The sequence below is a fragment of the Neophocaena asiaeorientalis genome, unplaced genomic scaffold (assembly GCF_003031525.2).
Source record: "Neophocaena asiaeorientalis asiaeorientalis breed wild unplaced genomic scaffold, Neophocaena_asiaeorientalis_V1.1 scaffold238, whole genome shotgun sequence".
Lineage (NCBI taxonomy): Eukaryota > Metazoa > Chordata > Mammalia > Artiodactyla > Phocoenidae > Neophocaena > Neophocaena asiaeorientalis.
This window is the reverse complement of record NW_020174555.1, coordinates 610,527-631,664: the sequence shown is the minus strand read 5'-3', so window position 1 is coordinate 631,664 and position 21,138 is coordinate 610,527. Positions and strand designations below refer to the sequence as shown.

The 21,138-nt window shown below is 39.1% G+C and overlaps 1 protein-coding gene across 1 annotated transcript in view; it reads left to right on the top strand.

The window, feature by feature from the left end:
- The first annotated feature begins 614 nt into the window (after window positions 1–614).
- MND1 (meiotic nuclear divisions 1) overlaps window positions 615–21,138 on the top strand; it is an 82,293-nt gene continuing 61,769 nt past the window's right edge. The window contains exons 1-4 of the mRNA XM_024757483.1: window positions 615–697; window positions 7,798–7,863; window positions 11,188–11,245; window positions 14,483–14,631. Coding sequence (XP_024613251.1) covers window positions 695–697; window positions 7,798–7,863; window positions 11,188–11,245; window positions 14,483–14,631 — 276 coding nt within the window. The 5' untranslated portion in view covers window positions 615–694. The remainder of the gene's footprint in view (window positions 698–7,797; window positions 7,864–11,187; window positions 11,246–14,482; window positions 14,632–21,138) is intronic.

Genomic DNA, 21,138 nt, shown 5'->3' with positions numbered 1-21,138 from the left:
AAAGGGACCCGAGCTTTTGATCTGAATCACCATCGAGTAATGAGGCAACATACTTTCGACCGTTTTGATTTGAAATTCATTCTCTTGTATTAAGAAAACAAAACAAACAAAAAAACTAAAGCAAAGGCAGACATACAAAGGGATCTTTAAAAGCTGTAAAAGTAGTGGATATCGGTGGGAGAGAAGATTAGGCGTAAAATTAGAAGAGGGAAGAAAGTCCGCTCCAGACCAGGCAAATCCGCATGGATGGAGGCAGCGTTTCCTTCTCCAGCAGCCAAACTGCCTGTTTTTTAAGGCAAACTTAAGCCGCGTTTCCGCTGAGCGAAGAAAGAAGTCAAGGCGAGTTTTTTGAAAAAAAAAAAAAAAAAGGAGTCACAGTCAGCACGCAGGACCGAAGAGGCGGAAGCAGCTGGGAGACCCTGCTAGCCAGCATGTGGAATCGACCAGGACGGACCGGCGGGCAACCAGGCCCCGCCCCCAGGACGGGCCTCGCCCCACCCCGGCCGGCCGGCCGCTCCGCGGAGCCACCAGGGGTCGCTGCGCGCCGTCTGGGCGACAGCCGGCCTCTCTTCCCCGCCTCCCCTTCGCTGCTCCGCCCCCGGGGCGGTGTCGGCGCCAAAATCAAACCCGCTTGGGCCCGCCCCGCCCCTCGCCGCGCTCGGGCCCCGCCGCCGGAAGACGCGCCGCCCGCGCAATGGTAAGAGCTGGGGGCGCGCTCCCCGGTTCCCCTCTTCCATAGTGGCCCGACTGCAGAGCCCCTCGGCTGCGTGCCACCGGGGCCCGGCGTTGGCCCCCGGGTGGGCTGCAGAGGCCGCTCTCCCGCCAGGTCGACGCCCCGGCCGCCCGGCGCTTTTCGGCTCCCGCCGCCTGAGCCCCTAGGCTGAGGCGCCGCGCTGGGATCCCCGTCCTTGTGCCCCCCGGCTCCCTCCCGGGTGGGTCAGGTTAAATACGGGCGTTCGAGTACGTGCCCCGAGTGTCTCACGAACTCAGCAGTCTGTTAGCAAGGCCACGAGTCACTTCAGAAGCGGTGCCCAGGCTCCCCGCTTCCGGCCACCATAGGCGCCGCCACCGGTGGAGAACAGGGAACGGGTGTCGGCGGGCAGCGCCGGGGGGTTCCGGGGGCCTGAGGAGCTTGCTTGATCTTTGAAGATTGAGTGGTTTGGGGCGTTGTAGCATTTATAGCACATTTCAGTATTGGTCACAATTTCCAAAGTGACGTAACAAATCTTCATTTTATGCCAGTTAGAGGATTTCTGTGAAAATGCGTTGGTTTTAACGAAGGGCCGGGCTGCCCTTTTGTGTTTTCGGAGTCGCTTTATTAGGGAAGCACCGTACCGACTTCGTCTTCCTTGCATTGCCTGATTGGGTTAAACCCTGGTTAGATTCCAAATCGTCTCTTTCTCTTTGTGAATTTAATGTCTTTCTGCTCATCAAATCATTTTCATAAACCTTCAGAGTTCCATCCCCCACCCCCTTCTGTTGGCAGAGAATCACCGTCTAGTGAAGTGGATCTAAGATTTTAATATCTTAAGTGGCCGTTATTTTGCCAAGCTGGTGGTGGACGGAGATATAGGTTGTACGATGTTTATTTGAAGATATTTGCCCAGATGTAATCAAATCTGATAACGGTTTCTTTGTGGTTAAACTAACAACCCAGCCACCTGGGCATAAAATGGTGTAGGAAGCCAAACAGGCCCACACTTAAATCTGGTACCAGTGTTCCGTGATACCATATTTCTCCTTTATAGAGTTACTGGCCTGATAGAACTGACTACTGAGTACTATGCAGCCCATATGCATTAATTTTTTGGTTTTTGTCTTTTTACCTAATATCTTTCTACACCTACATCACCTTCTAATACTAGTTTAATGTGCTATTAACTCTTTTCTGATGTTTACCTCTAGTAATGGAGAAACATGGAACAAGTTAGAATAAAACTTTTTGTAAGAGACATACTTCCTATTTTTCATGTATTATTAAGAACTAAGTTTACTGTTATATTGATCAAAGATAACTTTTGTTCTTTTCCTGATTGTGAATTAATAGCTGTTTCGATTTTGGTTGCGCTTGCTGGGTAAACAGTAGTTATAAGTCCAAGCATATTTTTGGAATTGGAGAAATGTGGTGTGGCCAGCCACTTCTGAGGGCAGCAAATACCATCTAATTTTAATTCTTCAAAATTGTATTAGTGGGCTTCCCTGGTGGCGCAGTGGTTGAGAGTCCGCCTGCCGATGCAGGGGATGCGGGTTCGTGCCCCGGTCTGGAAGGATCCCGTGAGCCGTGGCCACTGAGCCTGCGCGTCCGGAGCCTGTGCTCCGCAACGGGAGAGGCCACAGCGGTGAGAAGCCCGCGTACCAAAAAAAAAAAAAAAAAAAAAAAAAAAATTGTATTAGTGATCAACAGGGCTGACTTTAGAAAAGTTTTTTGCGGAAACTTAGTTCCCCGACCAGGGATCGAACCCGTGCCCACTGCAGTGGAAGCGCAGAGCCCTAACCACTGAACCACTTAGGATTTCTCTAACTCCTAGTTGGAGAAGTTTCCTTCATTGTCCTCAAGTCAAATTTTGAGCCCCCTTACTTACTAATTTGAGTGTATCTCTAACTTATACTACGAGGAGATTTTCTTTAATCCTAAGTATTACATGAGCCCTTGTTGATTTTTTGGAGAAATTTCTAAATATGAAGTAATATGGCATCCTTTTACATTAGTTACTTGTAAAAGGCCATGATACTCTCCCAAGGTGTTTAGTAATGAAAACTCTTCGTAGGGGTGAAGGAGACTGATGAATAAGTTAGCCTGAAATCAGTGTTAGCGGATGATACACCTCATCCATATTTCTTTTCTTTTTTGTATCTTTATTGGAGTATAATTGCTTTACAATGGTGTGTTAGTTTCTGCTTTATAACAAAGTGAATCAGTTATACATATACATATGTTCCCATATCTCTTCCCTCTTGCGTCTCCCTCCCTCACACCCTCCCTATCCCACCCCTCTAGGTGGTCACAAAGCACCGAACTGCTCTCCCTGTGCTATGCGGCTACTTCCCACTAGCTATCTACCTTACGTTTGGTAGTGTATATATGTCCATGCCTTTCTCTCACTTTGTCACAGCTTACCCTTCCTGATCCCCATATCCTTAAGGTTCAATTTCAGTGCTTGTGATTGGTCTGTTCATATTTTCTATTTCTTCCTGATTCCATCCATATTTCTTGAGTGACTTTAATAAGCTGTTGAGCTGAGTGATAAGAGCTTTCCTAAAACAGTGTGCCCTCAGGACATTAGATTCTCCTCATTGCCTGCCTCTGCGTGGCAGATTCTTGCAGAGTCCAGGGTCTCTCAGGGAGCCGTTTATAATAACAAAATATTAGGAGCCTTTTCTAAAGCTTTGGCTCTATTTTCCACTGATGCAGCCACAAACTAAAGTCCTAAGGGGATTCTCATTGCCCCACAGTGCCCTGACTTAACCTTCAGATTCTGGGCTGAGAGAAACAGTGTTTTCAATCCTGGGGCACAATTAAAGCACCTCAAGATTTTAAAAATATGAGGCCAAGGGGCCCCATTTCAGAGATTCTGATTCATTTCTTATGGGATGTGCCTGGGCATCAGTAGTTTTAAAAGCTCCTGAGATGATTCTAATCTCTGTGTATGGCAGTTTGAGACCAAGTGGACTAGAGAAATAGCTGAATGGGCCTTCTGAGTGTGGATATCTTGCTTTATTCAGATACTGCAGAAGCCAGTGTGAAGCGAGGCTAATAACGTAATACTGAACTCTAGCTCTCTACCCTAGGTTTAGTGAACGTGTCTTCATAGTGTATGGTTTCATGGAACTGAGATTCCTTTGGTTTATCTCTCCAAGTAAGGCAATATATGGTTATCACAGACTTCCTTATTATCAGTTCACCCTGAAATGTATTTATGGGAGTGCAGAGAGGTGTTGTGGGATTTGAGAGTCTGAGTGGCCTCAAATTTTAGATACATGGTCCTGATATTGAGGGCTGGTCTTTACAACTGCTCTTCTAACCTGGCACTAACCTCTGGGAAGGCAAAGGCAGTTCATGTTCTGAAGAATTCTTTTTGTTTTGTTTTGCTTTGTTTTATTGAATGAAAGAGTCTTTAAATTCTATAGTACTTTACAGTTTTCAAGTTTCACACATATGATTTCATATAATCCCATAATAACACTTTTCTCTCCCCACCCCTATTTTGCCCCTCCCCCATCCTTCTCCCCACTGATAACCACTAGTTTGTTCTCTATATCTGTGAGTTTGCTCCTTTTTGTTTTGTTACTAGTTTGTTGTATTTTTTAGATTCCACATATAAATGATATCATACAGTGTTTGTCTTTCTCTGACTTATTTCACTTAGCCCTCCAAGTCCATCCATGTTGCCACTTTTTTATGACTGAGTCATAAAAATCCATTGTGTGTGTGTGTGTGTGTATGTACATATGTATATAAGTACATATGTATATGTGTATTATACATATACCACATTTTCTTTATCCATTCATCTGTTGATGGACACTTAGGTTGCTACCATATCTTGGCAAATGTAAATAATGCTACTATGAACACTGGGGTGCATGTATCTTTTTGAATTAGTGTTTTTGTTTCTTTGGGATATATACACAAAGGAGTGGAATTGCTGGGTTATATGGTGGTTCTATTTTTAGTTTTTTGAGAAAGCTCCACATTGTTTTCCACAGTGGCTGCACCAATTTACATTCCCACCGAAGTGTACGAGGGTTCCCTTTTCTCCACATTGTCACCAGTTTGTTATTTGTGGTCTTTTTGATGATGGCCATTCTGACAGGTGTGAGGTGATATCTCACTGTGTTTTTTTTATTTGTTTGTTTCATTTTTTTTTGTTTGTTTTTGTTTTTTGGCTGTGTTGGGTCTCTGTTGCTGCACGTGGGCTTTCTCTAGTTGCAGCAAGTGAGGGCTACTCTTCATTGTGGTGCGCGGGCTTCTCATTGTGGTGGCTTCTCTTGTTGCACAGCATGGGCTCTAGGCGTGCGGGCTTCATTAGTTGCAGCTCGAGGGCTCAGTAGTTGTGGCGTGCGGGCTCAGTAGTTGTGGCTCATGGGCTGTAGAGCGCAGGCTCAGTAGTTGTGGCGCACGGGCTTAGTTGCTCTGCAGCATGTGGGATCTTCCCGGACCAGGGCTTGAACCCGTGTCTCCTGCATTGGCAGGCAGATTCTTAACCACTGGGTCACCAGAGAAGTCCTCATTGCGGTTTTGATTTGCATGAGAGGAAGGTGTTTTAGATAGAACAACATTTTTAAAAAGGCACAGAAATGGGAAAGAGCATGTTGCAAGTGGAGAATTACAAGTAGTTTTTGTATTACAGCTTAAATTGCTTAGTTCTTCATGTTGTTATGGTAAATTTGAGGTGGGGAGTGGTACCTGTGAGAGGTAGGTTGGGGTCAGGTGACAGAAGGCCTTGTATGTCATTCTAGGGTGATTGGATACTTCTGGATGGTTGAGAGCCACTGAAGAGTTTTAAGCAAGGGAGAGGCATGGGTAGGCATGGCAAAGGAGAGGTTTGCTTTTTGGCAGCGTGGAATGTGGCTGGAGGGTGGGACAAAGTATGGTTAGCAGACTGCAGGTATGTAGTAGGGAACAGATAATCAAGGCCTCTTCTAAGGTAGAGGTAGTAGGGATGGAGCAGACAGGATCGATTTGAGAAACAGTTAAGCCCTGAAATTGGCAGAACTTGGTGATTGGTTGGATATGGAGTAAGAGAGATGAAGGAACCTAGGGTGACTGCCAGGCCTCTGGCTCGGGTAACAAGGTGGAATCTAACTGAACTCAAGATCCAGAACAGCAGATTTGGGGAGTAGATGTGGGAGAGGAGAGGTCAGTTTAGACCTCCTGAGTTTGACGTCTATTCAGCAGACAGGTAGGTACGTGAGATTGGAGCTCAGGCGCCCACTTAATCCAATGATGTAAAGATTTGAGTTCTCAGCATAGGTGTTTGTTAAAACCATGAAAGCAGGTGAGATCAAAGAAAAGGTGTGAGGGGAGAGGGGATCATTAGAGAAAGAACCCTGGGGAACTGCAGTATTTAAAATTGTGGACAGAGGGAAAAGAGAAAAAGAAACTTTGAGGCTACTTATTTTACCTGTGCAACTCATCAAGGAACACTGGATAATTTGCTGTGGAAAGGGGTTAATGGGTTTCTAGACCATGTACTCTGGAATGCATTCAGAATGGCAATTCCAAATTCCTTTCCTTGTCTAGTGTAGGCTCTCGTTTCTGATGGAGTTTATAATTGGATAGGTTTATTATTGTTGGTTTATTTATGTCTGCTTTTTATGTGGTATAAAGTATTTTAGAGTTCTTACTAAACAATTTATGTTCCTCTATAATCCCATGCAATTTTTAAGAAAGATGCAGATTACTTCAGAAACATTAGTGTGGAATCCTCCATGAGAGTACTAGAGATTATGGTTCTCGTTCTCTTTTGTTATTTTCTGTGAATATTTGCTTTGAGGAAATTTGGCGTTTTGAAAATTCAGACTTTAGCTTTAGGTATATACCCTATATAAAATATATGGTAAAATTTATTATTAAAATACATTTCAGTTACATCTTTAAAAAAAATATTTATTTAATTTTATTGTTTATTTTCTTTATTTTTTTGGCTGCGTTGGGTCTTTGTTGTGGCATGCGAGATCTTTTTCATTGCAGTGCATGGGCTCTTCATTGTGGCCTGCAGGTTTTCTCTCTCTAGTTGTGGCACGCAGGCTCCAGAGCACGTGGGCTCTGTAGTTTGCGGCATGCAGTCTCTCTCGTTGAGGCACGCGAGCTCAGTAGTTGTGGTGCGTGGGCTTAGTTGCCCCGCGGCATGTGGGATCTTAGTTCCCTGACCAGGGATTGAACCTGCATCCCTGGCATTGGGAGGCAGATTCTTTACCACTGGACCACCGGGTAAGTCCCTCAGTTACATCTTAATTATCTTAATTTCAAGTTAGCTAAAGGGTAGTGACAGGATAATAATAACCTGAAGTAGGCTTTCATTTTCTACTTGGACATGGTTTTCCTTCCTCCAGCCTTCCCTCCACAACGTCACCTAACTCTTATCTTGTCACTCCCTGCTTTAGAAATTGCTCAGTAGCTCCTCGTGGCCTGAAGTCAAGTCTGCTCTCTTTGGCTGGACAGTCAGCTTTCCATAATCTGGCCCCAGACAACCTTTCTTGTCTCATCTGCCACTCCATCTGCATACTCCACTTGTATAATAATCATCCCTGAGTGTTTGTCTTTCTGGAGCATTCCATGTACTTCTGTAACACTGTGCCTGTGTGTGATCTGTCCAGGACACCCTTCTCACCATTTCTCAACTTGCCAAAATCTTGTTCATCTCTAGCCTTCCTAGCTAACCCTCCTCCCTTTCCAGGGTGGAATTAATTTATTCTTTCCTGGGTAGCAATTTGTACATGTACCTGTTCATTAACTATAAGTAGTTATGTCTATTTATTTTCCTTGAGAGATTCTTTTGAAGGTAAATACAGTGACTTATTGGATCATTTGATAAATATTGAATTTCTACAAAATGCCAGGCACTGTCTCACAGTTCTTATTATACTGGCAGCACCTACCACAAGGCTTGGCATAAAGTAGTAGAGTTGTTAAAAATCCATCTTGAGGCCTCACTCTGAGGGTTATTAAACCTCTTGGTCTCAGATGAGACCATGCATTATTTCTGATAATGTTTTGAACCAAGTTGTCTTAAAAAGCATTGTTTTGTTTTGTTTTTTAATTGCACTGTTTACTTTTTAACTTTTGTGCTTTAGTCGAAGAAAAAAGGACTAAGTGCAGAGGAAAAGAGAGCCCGCATGATGGAAATATTTTTTGAGACGGTAAGTCATTTTCCTTAAGATTTTTAGTATTTTGTGTAATTTTCTCCTTAAGTTTATGTCATCCAGTGTTAACTGTACCTTTTTTTATTAGAAATCAATAGTGACCAATTTCCTAAAGAATGAATAAAATTCTACAAACACTTGTGGTTCCTGTGAGCTGTGAAGCATGAAAAAATCCTATCCCAGGGTTTGTAGAGTCTCTTCTATCCAGACTGCCCTATACTCGGGCAGCATAATTAACTTTCTGAAGCATATATTTGATTGTGTCCCCTTTTACCTGAAAATAATAATGATAATAGCTCACATCTACTGAGTGCTTCCTAGGTGCCATTCACTATTCTAAGCACTTGGTGTAGTTATCTGATCTTATCCTTTTTAACCTTCTGAGCTCCTCATTCTACAGATCTGGACATCTGAGACACAGCCTAAGATACCAGCCCTGGATCTCAAAACAAGAAGTGATAGTAGTAGGATAAAAACCCAGGGGGGATCATCTGATTATAGAGATAGTGCTAAATACAGCCTCTTTACATTTATAAGCCTGCATATGGTATAACACACATGTGATGGTACATAGCCTCCTTAATTTACTCCAGTTATTCGTACCTGCCACTAACAGGAAATATGTTTGAAGTTTCTGCTCCTAAGTGGCAGAACCAGGATTCAAACCCAGTCACCTGGCTCTAGAGCCTGTGTTCTGTACAGTGGCTTTTCTTGCTTCCAGGTTAAAATCCAAACTTTTGACCTACAAAAATATTAATTTCTTACGTCTTACCTCTTGACAGAACCTTCAAAGTCTGGTTTGGCCCCAACCTACTGGCTATTTTCATTATTTACAAATATCAATATGAAGAAGGTGGGGGAAACGGCAAAATAGAATGTAAAATTAATAAGTAATGATAATACTTGACATTTTCATTTTGATAATGCAGATTCTCAGTGAAACAAGTGAAGTATTGTGGGCACTTTTTTTTTAAACTGTTTGCCCTTTAAGCGAAATCTTACTAGTCTTACATACAATGACTTACTAAAAGTCATTGGCAATTCAGAACAGAGTATCATATTAATAATGATGATATGATTAGGACGATAAATTGATTACGTTTGTAGGTAAAGATTATGACTACTTATTCTGCTGAGCTGAAATATTTTTCCTATGGTCTTAGAGCAAGAAAAGTAGATTTAATTCCTAGCAGGCAGTGGAAAGCTGGGGAGAGTGGTGAGGGGAGTTAATTTGTTCTTTATGATATTGTTGGCTGTTTTTGATTAAAATTTTTTCAGCACTGCTCTCAATGACATTAAGACACTAATGACTAAGGTACCGTGACTATAATGAGTATTAGAAGTTAAAGAAGTTCAGTAGTCAATGAGTTTTTAGGTAAAGATAGGAATTAATTGTATTAATTGATTGATTTCAGTTCATATATTCCTATACATATCAATTCATATGAATACATACATAGATTTATTTGAAGTTACTAATTCTTTGCCAGTTACACTTAGGAAGGACATGGCCACAGTACAGCTCAAAGGTAGAGAACTTGTACCTGACGTCTGTTTTACCTGATAACTTTGTGACGTTAAGCAAGTTACTTGACCTAAGTCTCAGTTTCTTCATCTATTAAAAAGGCTAATAATAATTGTACCTAGTTCACAAAGTTGGTATGAGGATTGAATGAAATAATCTGTGTAAAACATTATAATGCTCAGGTCATAAGTGCTTAATTAAAAGTTATCTAACTTTATAACTGTGTGTCTTCCATGGTATCTTTACACATAGTTTTTTGTTTTTGAGAGCTAGAACCATTGTGTTCATCTCTCCTTTATTATCTCTGTTTAATGTAGGGGAGAATCAATATTTACTTGAGACCATTTTCTCTGTCCATTTAAATGACCACACTTTAGTTCTGAGGCTAGTTCTTTGCAAGCCCATTTATTTACATAGCAACCCCAGTGGGGCAGCCGGTATGTCTGGGGCTTTTCCTTGATAACTACATCTAGGTAGATGTCTCAATGAGTTCATGTTCTTTTTCCTAAGGTATTTGCGAATAGGTTTGATTAATTGGGTTTTTTTTAACGCATTAGAGGCCTGAAGTTAGTAATTTACTACATGTTCTCTGAGACCCTACAGAATTCCCAGATGTGCAAAAATTTATTTCACATTCTAGGACCAATGACTTAGTATTTTCCTTAATTTACTAAATCTTAAGTGTACTGAGATGAAGTTACTTTTTTCAACATTTTATTATTAAAGATGAAAGAACTTCACTGTGAATACCTATATGCCCAGCTTAGATTCTGCCGTTAACATTTTATACTCTACTTGCTTTATCATATATATATATATATATATATATATTTTTTTTTTTTTCATCTCTCCATTCCTTTATCCATCTATCAGTTCATCTTTTTTGCAGGGGGTTGTATATCTGGGCTACTGGTCTTTTGTCTGGTATGTTTTGTGAATATTGTCTAGTCAGTCAGTGCACTTGGGTGAGCAGAAGTTTTAAATTTTTATGATGTCTAATTTCCATCCTATTGAAGTTACCTTTTCAAGTTTATGTTGGAAGAAATAGATCCCAGATTTCCATAACACTAATCACAATAATTCTGTTCTAATTACTGAATACTTCAGTCTTTTCAAATATTTCACTTTTATTATCCAAGTTCTTTTTACCAGTTCAACCACAGCTTATTACAAGAAGAAAGGAGTATTCTGCATAGATTTTTTTTTCCAACCATAAGATTAAATATTCTCTGTGTATATCTTCCCATAATGTTTTGCTTTGCATGTGGTGGACATGCAGCATGTATGGGTGAATGATGATAGACAGCCATAAATTGTATGTTTTTCTTACTTAGGTGTGGCTCTTCCATGAAACCTTAAATGTAAATAAATCTTGACAGCTGTCTGTTTTGCTTTTAGTTAGAACTGCTAATCTGTGATGTATGGTATATGCTAAGCAAAGCACTATTTGTGTTTTCTTCAAATCAAAGTGTCAGAGAAGCTGATTATCTCATGTTAACAAATGATTCATCATAACTAGATTTTATACTTCATTGGGAAGATGTTCGTTGCATTCTGCCCTCCAGTTACTTTAAAGAATTGTATGTTCATGCAAAATCTGTCCATTTTAGGTTCTGTTGAAGGTATTGAACAAGATAATTACAGTTTCTTCTAGCTCTAAAATTCTCGATTCTATTGCACTATTCACTTCCAGTCATAATTTTTTAGTACAATATTTCATAAACATAATTATGGTAAATGTAAATATATAGTAGAAAATAAATGCATGTTTTTCATCTTTCAACTCTTTTAAACAGAAAGATGTATTTCAATTAAAAGACATGGAGAAGATTGCTCCCAAAGAAAAAGGCATTAGTAAGTATCAAAAAATGTGCCAGAATGTTTTGGTAAATACCCATCACCTTTCCTGCAACAGTCTTTCACTTCATGGAAACATAAATTTCTAGAGATGAAGAATGTTTATAAAAGTCCCAATATAATGTTTCTGGGCCATGACCATGATTCTTGTGTTTGAAATATCTGCTCTAGGGAAACTACAGTGGAATATGCATGCATGCCTGTGTGTGCACACACATACATATACATACACACAATTACACACATTTATTTATTTATGGGTATAATTTACTTCAAAAGAAGTAAAAACTTCTTCATGTATGTTCTGGTATTTGTTAAATGTGATTTACATAGTGTATTCGTTTTCTACGGCTGCTGTAACAAATTACCATAAACTTAATTTCTACTTAACACAGTAGAAATTTATTTTCTCATAATCTGGAGGCCAGAAGTCTAAAATCAAGGTGTTGGCAGGGTTGGTTCCTTCTGGAAGCTCTGAGGGAGAATCCATGTTATGCTTCTCCTAGCTTCTCGTGGCTGCCCACAGTGCTTGGCTTATAGACACATCATTCTAATTTCTGCCTCTGCCTTCACATGGCCTTCCCCATTTTTTTTTTTTCTCCTCTTCTGTGTCTTATAAGGACACATGTCATTGGATTTGGGACCCATCCTAAATCCAGGATGATTTTATCATGAGGTCCTTAATTACCTCTCTATAGCACCTTTTCCAAAATAAGGTCACATTCACAGGTTCTGGAGGTTATCTTTTGAGGGGTCACTACATATGATATATATTTTTTTAAACCTTACTTTCTGATTATATAAGCTATACATGTTATTTTAACAGATTTGGAAATTATAAAGAATATAATAAAAATAAAAGTTGTTCATAATCCCTCTATTCTGAGATCACCATTGTTAACATTTTGGTGTATTTTGATATCTTATTCTTAGGTTCTGTTTATCTGTGTTTGTATGTATCTGTCCATTTCTCTGAGAGGGAACCATGCTGCATATACAGTTTTGTGTTCGTGTATTTTTCCATATACCATCATATCATCTACACTTTCCTATGTCATTTGCTTTAAAAAAAATGATTTACAACATCTGCATCTCCTAATGTTTCATCCTGTGGCCACCCACTGTGCCATAATTTGCTTAGCCCATTAGCTATTGTTGACCATCTAGGTTGTTACCAAATTTTGCTGCTAAAATTAATGTGTAATTAACATGCCATCCATAAATTTTTTCTAAGACTTATTTTTTAGAGTATTTTTAGGTTCACAGCAAAATTGAGAGGAAGGCACAGTATTTCTCCTATACTTCCTGCCCCCACACATGCATAATTTCCCCTATTATCAAAATCATTTACCATCGTACATTTGTTACAGTTGACAAACCTGCATGGACACATCATAATCACACTAAGTCCATAATTTACATTAGCATTCACTCTTAGTGTTGTACATTCTATGGGTTTGGACAAAAATGTGTAATGACACGGATCCATAATTACGGTGTCATTATGGTATCATACACCATATTTTCACTGCCCCAAGAATCCTCTGCGCTTCTCCACCTATTCACCCCTTCCTCTCCCCCTGCTGTAAACTGTTTTTCAAATCTCATATTACTTCATTAAGAAATGTCCCCAGAAATAGAATAGAAAAAGAGACTTGTCTAGTTTTAGGCTTTTTATGTGTGTTCTCAAATCGCCTTCAGGAAAGGCTATTATACCCAAATTCGTTTCTCAGAACTATTTTCATTTTTAGAATTCTTTGACATTTCATTTCAGTTTGTACTTCTTTATACATGAGGTTGAATGTTTTGCATTTGGTGTAGACTTTATTTTTTTATTTATTAAATCTTTAAATATTTAATAGATTTTATTAAATTGGGGGATCTGCTCTAGGAAAAATTAAAATGGACTTTAAAATATGGATAATTTCTTGGTATAGTTTTATTTGATAGAAAGTAAGAATGGTTTATAATTTCAGACATTTGTGAAATATGACTTTGTATTTTTACATGCTATTTAAAAAACTCTTTTCTGATTTTTAATCTTACGCCTAACCATAACATCCAATATATTTATTTATTTATTGTTTAATTTTATATAGTAGTTTTGTTTTAGTTTCCTTAGCAAGAAAGGTAATACATGTTCATTGTTGGAAAAAAATATGAAAAATAAGCAAGAGGAAGGAAATAAAAATTGCCTCTTAACCTTAATTCAAGATAACTACTGTCACATAAGTGCATACTGTCTTTTAACTTACTTTTCTATATAATACATTTTGGATGTATATATACCCAGGCCATTAAATATTTATAATGTAAATTTAATGAATGCATTGTATATCATTACAAAAAAAGTACTTTTGAGTCCCATTATTGTACTGATTTCCAGGGTTTTGCTATTGAAAACAGTGCTTTGACAAGCATCCTTATACATATCCATCATTATTTTCTTTAGCTGAATTTATAAAAGTGAAATTTTTGCATAAGAGATATGCATAAACCTAAGGTTTTAGGTACATATTGCTACATTTTTCCACCCATGTTGAGAGTACCCATTTCCCTGAATTCTTTCTTACAATTTTTAGTGTTTTAAATTTGGTAGTCGAGAGATCGTATCTCATGCTTTATTTTGCATTTCTTCAATTATTAGTGGGTTTGAACATTTTTCTTGTTTATTGACGATATTATTACAAATATCGTACATTTAAAAAAATATTTATTTATTTTTTTGGCTGTGTCAGGTCTTAGTTGCAGCATGTGGGCTCTTTGTTGTGGTGCATGGGCTTCTCTCTAGTGTGGCGTGTAGGTTTTCTCTCTCTAGTTGTGGCGCGTGGGCTTCAGGGCGCATGGGCTCTAGTTTGCGGCACGCAGGCTCTCTAGTTGAGGCACGCGAACTCAGTAGTTGTGGCACGGGCTTAGTTGCCCCCGGCATGTGGGATCTTAGTTCCCCAACCAGGGATTGAACCCGCGTCCCCCCTGCATTGGAAGGCGGATTCTTTACCACTGGACCGCCAGGGAAGTCCCTGACCATACATATTTTATAGATGCCCATTGATCTATTTTATTTTTCTGTTGGAGTATTTGTCTTCTTTTGTTATTATTTTTAAAAGCTCCTTATTTATTAACTTATTGACTCAATCTATAATATTTATTGCAAGTGTTTCCCCAGTTATTGACCTTTTAATTTGATTTATGATGTGTCTTAATATGAAGTCTTTAAAAAATTATCTCTCCTAGCTGCTATGTCAGTAAAAGAAGTCCTTCAAAGCTTGGTTGATGATGGTATGGTTGACTGTGAGAGAATTGGAACATCTAATTATTATTGGGCTTTTCCAAGTAAAGCTCTTCACGCCAGGAAACGTAAGCTGGAGGTTCTGGAATCTCAGGTACACCACCACAATTTTTAAAAAAAATATTTATTTATTTATTTGGCTGCGTCAGGTCTTAGTTGCAGCATGAGGAATCTTTAGTTACGGCATGTGGGATCTAGTTCCCTGGCCAGGGATTGAACCCAGGCCCCCTGCATTGGGAGCATGGAGTCTTAACCGCTGGACCACCAGGGAAGTCCCACCACCACCACAATTTAAAATAATAGATTTGCTTTGTAAGAAAGAAATTTGTTTTACTTAATCCTCTTTTCATTTAGTGGCTTCCGTTAAATTTTTAACGTGCATTGTGGTACCATGACAATAACCCCATAAACAAGATGGCTACTAAGTGACTAATGGGCAGGATACACTGGACAAAGGAATGACTCACGTCCCATGTGGTATGAAGCAGGAAGGTGCAACGTTTCATCATGCTGCTCAGAATGGCATGCAATTTAAAACTTATGAATTGTTTATTTCTGGAATTTTCCATCTAATATTCTCAGACTGTGATTGACCACAGGTAACTGAAACCATGGAATATGAAACCACAGATATGAGGGGACTACTATATAGGCAAGGAATGAAACTTTAGGGAAAGGGGCTGTGGACTTGTTTTGGGGTGAAGGGAGAAAGAATCCCGATTTTTCTGGAAGATAACAAGAACAGGAAAAGTTAAACAACAATAGTAAAGTAAATTAATTTCTCTCTGTTTAGAGGTTATGTGAGATTGTGTTTCTTCACAGGAAAATCCTCCTGAAACACCGCTTTTTAAAATGATGCTCCTGGGTTTAAGAAGGTTCAACTTTATGGGGAGCCTTCTTTCAGTCAGTGTTCTTAATTACAAGCAACACAAACTAACTCTGGCTGACATTAGCAGAAAAGAAATTTATTGAAAGATATAAGATAGACTTCCAGAATCATGGGGAAGGGTGGACACACAGTTCTAAAAGTAGACAGGAACTGAGGGAGGATACACAGCCAGACCACAGCCAGAACACACCATGAAGCCTTTCTGGTGAGGATACTGGTGCCTCAAACACTGCACCGAACTCTATTGACATTGCTGACCTCAGAAGATAACTCCACTGGCACTCCTGGCTGAAGAACCAGATGTTGCTGCCACCAAAATAAAACAAACAAACAAAAAACCACCAAGAAACTTCTGTACCAGCTCACAATTCTGGAGGTACATGAGACTGGCCAAGCCTCGACCATGTGCCCACACTCTAGTTATCAGGGGAACTGGGAAAGTAAATAATTGGGGTTTCTAGTTTCTATGGTGGGAGGTAGCTGCCTCCTTTTGGTGCCTGCAATTCGCCAAAGTAGGAAGGGGGTTTGGATCCTCCCATGATAGATACATACCCACAAAATAAATCAAGTGAAAAAGAACACAGGATTTGAAGTCAAAATAACAACAGATTTATTGGATACTTACTTTCCTTGGTGTGCCAGATACTGTTCTAGGCATTTGGAATCCATTAGCGAACAAAGAATGGAAGCAGGAAACCAGGTAGTTAAGTTCTTGGAATCATCCAGCTATGAAGTAATGGTGGTTTGAACCAAGGTCATAGCAGCCCACCTACACCCCCTCAGCCCTAGGCAACCACTAATTTACTTTCTGTGTCTGCTGCAGATTTCCTTGTTCTGGATATTTCATATGAATGGAATCACATAATATGTGTCTTTCTTGACTTGCTTCTTTCATTTAGCATAATGTTTTCATGGTTAATACATGCTGTAATATGTATCCGTATTTCATTCCTTTTTACGGCCAAATAATATTCCATTATTTGGATATACCACATTTTGTTTGTCTCCTCATCAGTTGATGGCCATTTATGTTATTTCCACCTTTTGACTGTTATGAATAATGCTGCTATAAAATTTCATGTACAAGTTTTTACGTGGACATATGTTTTTATTTCTCTTGGGAATTTCTGGGTCATGATAACATTATATTTCATTGATTGAAGAACTTCCAGACTGTTTTCTAAAGTAGCTGCACCATTTTGCATTCCCACCAGTAGTGTATGAGGCTTCCAGTTTCATCACATCCTCACCAAAACTTGTTGTTACCTGACTTTTTGATTCCAGCCATCCTAGTGGGTTTGAAGTGGTATCTCATTATGGTTATGACTTTCATTTCCCTTATGACTAATCATGAGCATCTTTTCATATGTTTACTGGCCATTTGTATATCTTCCTTAGAGAAATGCCCATTCAGGTCCTTTGCCCATGTCTCATCTCTTAGACACGATGCTGCATTTTAAAAATTATTATTAGAGTATCGTTGATTTATAATGTTGTGTTAGTTTCAGGTGTACAGCCAAGTGAATCAGTTATATGTGTGTTTGTGTGTGTGTGTGTGTGTGTGTGTGTAATCTTTTTCAGATTCTTTTCCATTACAGTTTATTATAAGATATTGAATATAGTTCCCTGTGCTATACAGTAGGAGCTTGTTGCATATCTATGATGATGCATTTTGTTTCCTTGCTAGGAAACAACATGCATATTCATCACTCAGGATTGTTTTTTAAACTTAGTTATGCAATTAAAAACTTTATACAGGGTAATTTATTTTTAGGCCTTGTTACATTTTCCGGTCTTCATGACTTTTTGTTCTTGCTTTTATCCCCCTTGAGACTTCCCTCATCTTTCCTTTCTACCTAGCCAGTTCTAAACATCTCCCCTCAGAAACCTTCTCAAGCTCCCATAGCTTACTGTGTTCTTGCCCTTCTATAAACTCCTGCAATATTTTTGGTTTTACCATAAATAAAATGTATGACTTTGGCAAATACTGCTGGTTGCCTGTCTAATAAACATTGCCCCCTTCTTCATTACTAACAAAACATTTACTATGCTGAGGGAGCAGTGTGTCTTGCTAAAAAATGTTTATCTTCCCAGATTCCCTTGCATCTAAGAATGGCAGTGGGAAACACTTTTGATGAATGAGATGTAAGTGGAAGACTAGCTTGAGGTTTCTGAGAAAATGTTCACTTTCCTGATAAAGGCAAAACCCCTTCTTCTTATCTGTGATATGGACATGAGATCATATTGTGACCCTAAGGTAACAAGTGTTAGGATGAAGACATTCCCTAAGAATGGCCGGGCCTGGATTAAAAGGTTTAGGTCTCTGGTGGCATTTTTGACACACTGCACTAGCCTTAGACTGCCTTACCTCTGGACTTCAAATTGCATAAGAAAATTAAGCCCCCGTTTAATGTAGTTTTAGTCAAATACTCTCTTTGTATTCTAAAAGTATATATCCAAAATGGCTAAATATGCTTTGAAGACTTTTTTTATATAACTGTGACTTAGATCTTGTATTAGTTATCTACTGCTGGAACAGAACTGCATACCCAAAACTTCATGGCTTAAAGAAACAAACATTCGTATCTCACAGTTTCTGTGGATCAGGTTTAGTGAGGCTCAAAGTCTCACATGAGGCTGTAGTTTAGTTAGGCTCAGAGTCTCACATGAGGCTGTAGTCAAACTGTTGGCCAGGGCTGCATTCTCATCAGAAGGCTCATCTGGGAGATTTACTTCTGAACTCAATCTTAATGGTTATTGAATTTAGTTCCCTACAGGCTATGGGGCTGAGGTCTTCAGTTCCTGGAAGGCTATTGGACTGATGGCCTTAATTCCTTGATAGCTTTTAGCCAGCTGCCTCCCTTGTTCCTTATATCATGGGCTTCTCCATAGGACAGCTCACAATGTGGGAGCTGCCTTTCCTCAGAGGAAATGTGTGTGGAGAGTCCAAGACAGAAGCCACAGGGTTTTTTGTATCTTAATCTTGGAAATGACATCCCATCACCTCTGCCTCATTCCATTCCCTAGCAACAAATCATTAAATTTCATATTCAAGGAAAGATTATACATGGGCATAAATACCAAGAGGCAAGGATCATTAGGACCATCTTAGAGGATACATATCACAGATTTTTCATTCTTTTTATTTCCCAAATGTATAAATCTTATCTTTTTGATTATTTTTTTAAAAAAGCTTTATTGAGGATTGAGATACCCAAATTGCTCATATTTAAAATTTATATACTGATAAGTTCTTTTTGGTTTTTTTGTGTTTTTTTGCGGTATACGGGCCTCTCACTGCTGTGGCCTCTCCCGTCGCAGAGCACAGGCTCCAGATGCGTAGGCTCAGCAGCCATGGCTCATGGGCCCAGCCGCTCTGTGGCATGTGGGATCTTCCTGGACCGGGGCACAAACCCATGTCCACTGCATTGACAGGCAGACTCTCAACCACTGTGCCACCAGGGAAGCCCTATACTGATAAGTTTTGACATATATATACTTCCATGGAACCATCACCACCATCCAGATAAGGAGCATACCCATCACCCCTAAAATTTTCTTCATTCCCCTTTTTAATCTTTGTCTCCTCCCCACCACCCTCCCCCACCCCCCAACACACACACACTGCTTCCCTTGCCCCCATTCCCAGGCAACCACTGATTTGCCTTCTGCCATTATACATTAGTTTATATTTCCTAGAATTTTATATTAAGAGAATCATGCACTATATACTCTATTTCCTGGCTTCTTATACTTAGCATAACTAAGATGTATCCATGTTGCTGTATATTATTACTCATGCATTTTTGTTGCTGAATGGTATTTCATTGTATAGATATACAACAGTTGTTTACCTGTTGATGGACATTTGGGGGTTTTGTTTGTTGTAGTTTGGAGTTATTATAAATAAAGCTTCTATGAATATTCATATATGTCTTTGTATGAGCATATGTTTTCATTTATATTGTGTAAATACCTAGGGACGGAATGGCTGGATCATATGTTAGTTGTATGTATAAATTTTTAAGAGATTGCCAAGACTGTTTTCCAAAGCGCCTGTGCCATTTTAGGTTCCTACCAACAGTGTATGAGAGTTCTGGTCTCTCCACATCCTCATTAATACTTGGTATGATACCCATTCTAATAAGTATGTAGTGTTATCTTGTGGTTTTAGTTTCCATTTCCCCGGTGACTAGCAATGTTAAGTATTTTGCATGTGTTTGTTTGTCATCCATATATCTTCATTGATGAAGTGTCTGTATACAGATCTTTTGCCTTTTTAAAAATCTATATGTTTGTTTTTATTATTAAGTTTAGATAGTTCTTTGCACATCCTGGGTACAAATCCTTTATCACATAAATGCTTTCCAAATGTTTTCTTCCAGTCAGTGATTCGTTTTTTTTGTTTTATTAACTGTGTTTAGGAGAGTTGAAGTTTTAAGTTTTTAGGGAAATCCAGTTTATTAACTTGTTTCTTTATGGTTGGTGTTTCTGGTATTGTTTCTTACCTTCTTCCAGACAGTTACTCATACCTGAAACTAGCCATAACAGGTGCTGATTAAGCATTTCTTTTTTGACTTTGTAAACCAGAGATAATCTGGCCAAATGTACGCTTTTCATTTCTTCGCCTCTGGATTTAACATAATCTCTATTTAGCAAGTGAAGGAGTTTGGCATAAAAAGTAAGCAAGAGATTCTTGCTAGTGTAGTGAATCTATTTTTAATAAATGAACTTAATATCATTGTTTATTTATTCTGAATGAGGGATAAGATATTCTAATTCGTTGTTGTCAATAAACTCCTTTCCCTACTGGTCTGAGAGTTGGCTTCCAGTGTGTTTGGTGACATACTCCTATCCTCGCAGCCCCATGTACAAGCTGGAGGTCAAAGGTTAATCTCACACACTTGCTCAGAAGTCACACTTCAAGTCATAGGCAGTAGGTCCTATACCTTCTGTTCTCAGCACTGCAGAGTGAGATTTTGATATCATTCATAAAAGATTGATATCACTTAGTATTTGCTATAAATATTAAAAAACACACACACAAAAAAAACCTTAGTACTGAGAAGCAAGAAGAACTACAATCCTGCAGCCTGTGGAACAAAAACCACATTCACAGAAACATAGACAAGACGAAAAGGCAGAGGGCTATGTACCACATGAAGGAATGAGATAAAACCCCAGAAAAGCAACTAAATGAAGTGGAGATAGGCAACCTTCCAGAAAAAGAATTCAGAAAAATGATAGTGAAGATGATCCAGGACCTCGGAAAAAGAATGGAGGCGGAGATCGAGAAGATGCAAGAAATGTTTAACAAAGACCTAGAAGAATTAAAAAACAAACAGAGATGAACAATACAATAACTGAAATGAAAACTACACTAGAAGGAATCAATAGTAGAATAACTGAGGCAGAAGAACGGATAAGTGACCTGGAAGACAGAATAATGGAAATCACTGCTGCGGAACAGAATAAAAAAAAAAGAATGGAAAGAAATGAAGGCAGCCTAAGAGACCTATTGACAAATCAAGCCTCAGTAAATTTAAGAAAATTGAATCATATCAAGCATGTTTTCTGACCACAACACTATGGGATTAGAAGTGAATTACAGGGGAAAGAACGTGAAAAACACAAACACATGGAGGCTAAACAATATGTTACTAAATAACCAAGAGATCACTGAAGAAATCAAAGAGGAAATCAAAAAATACG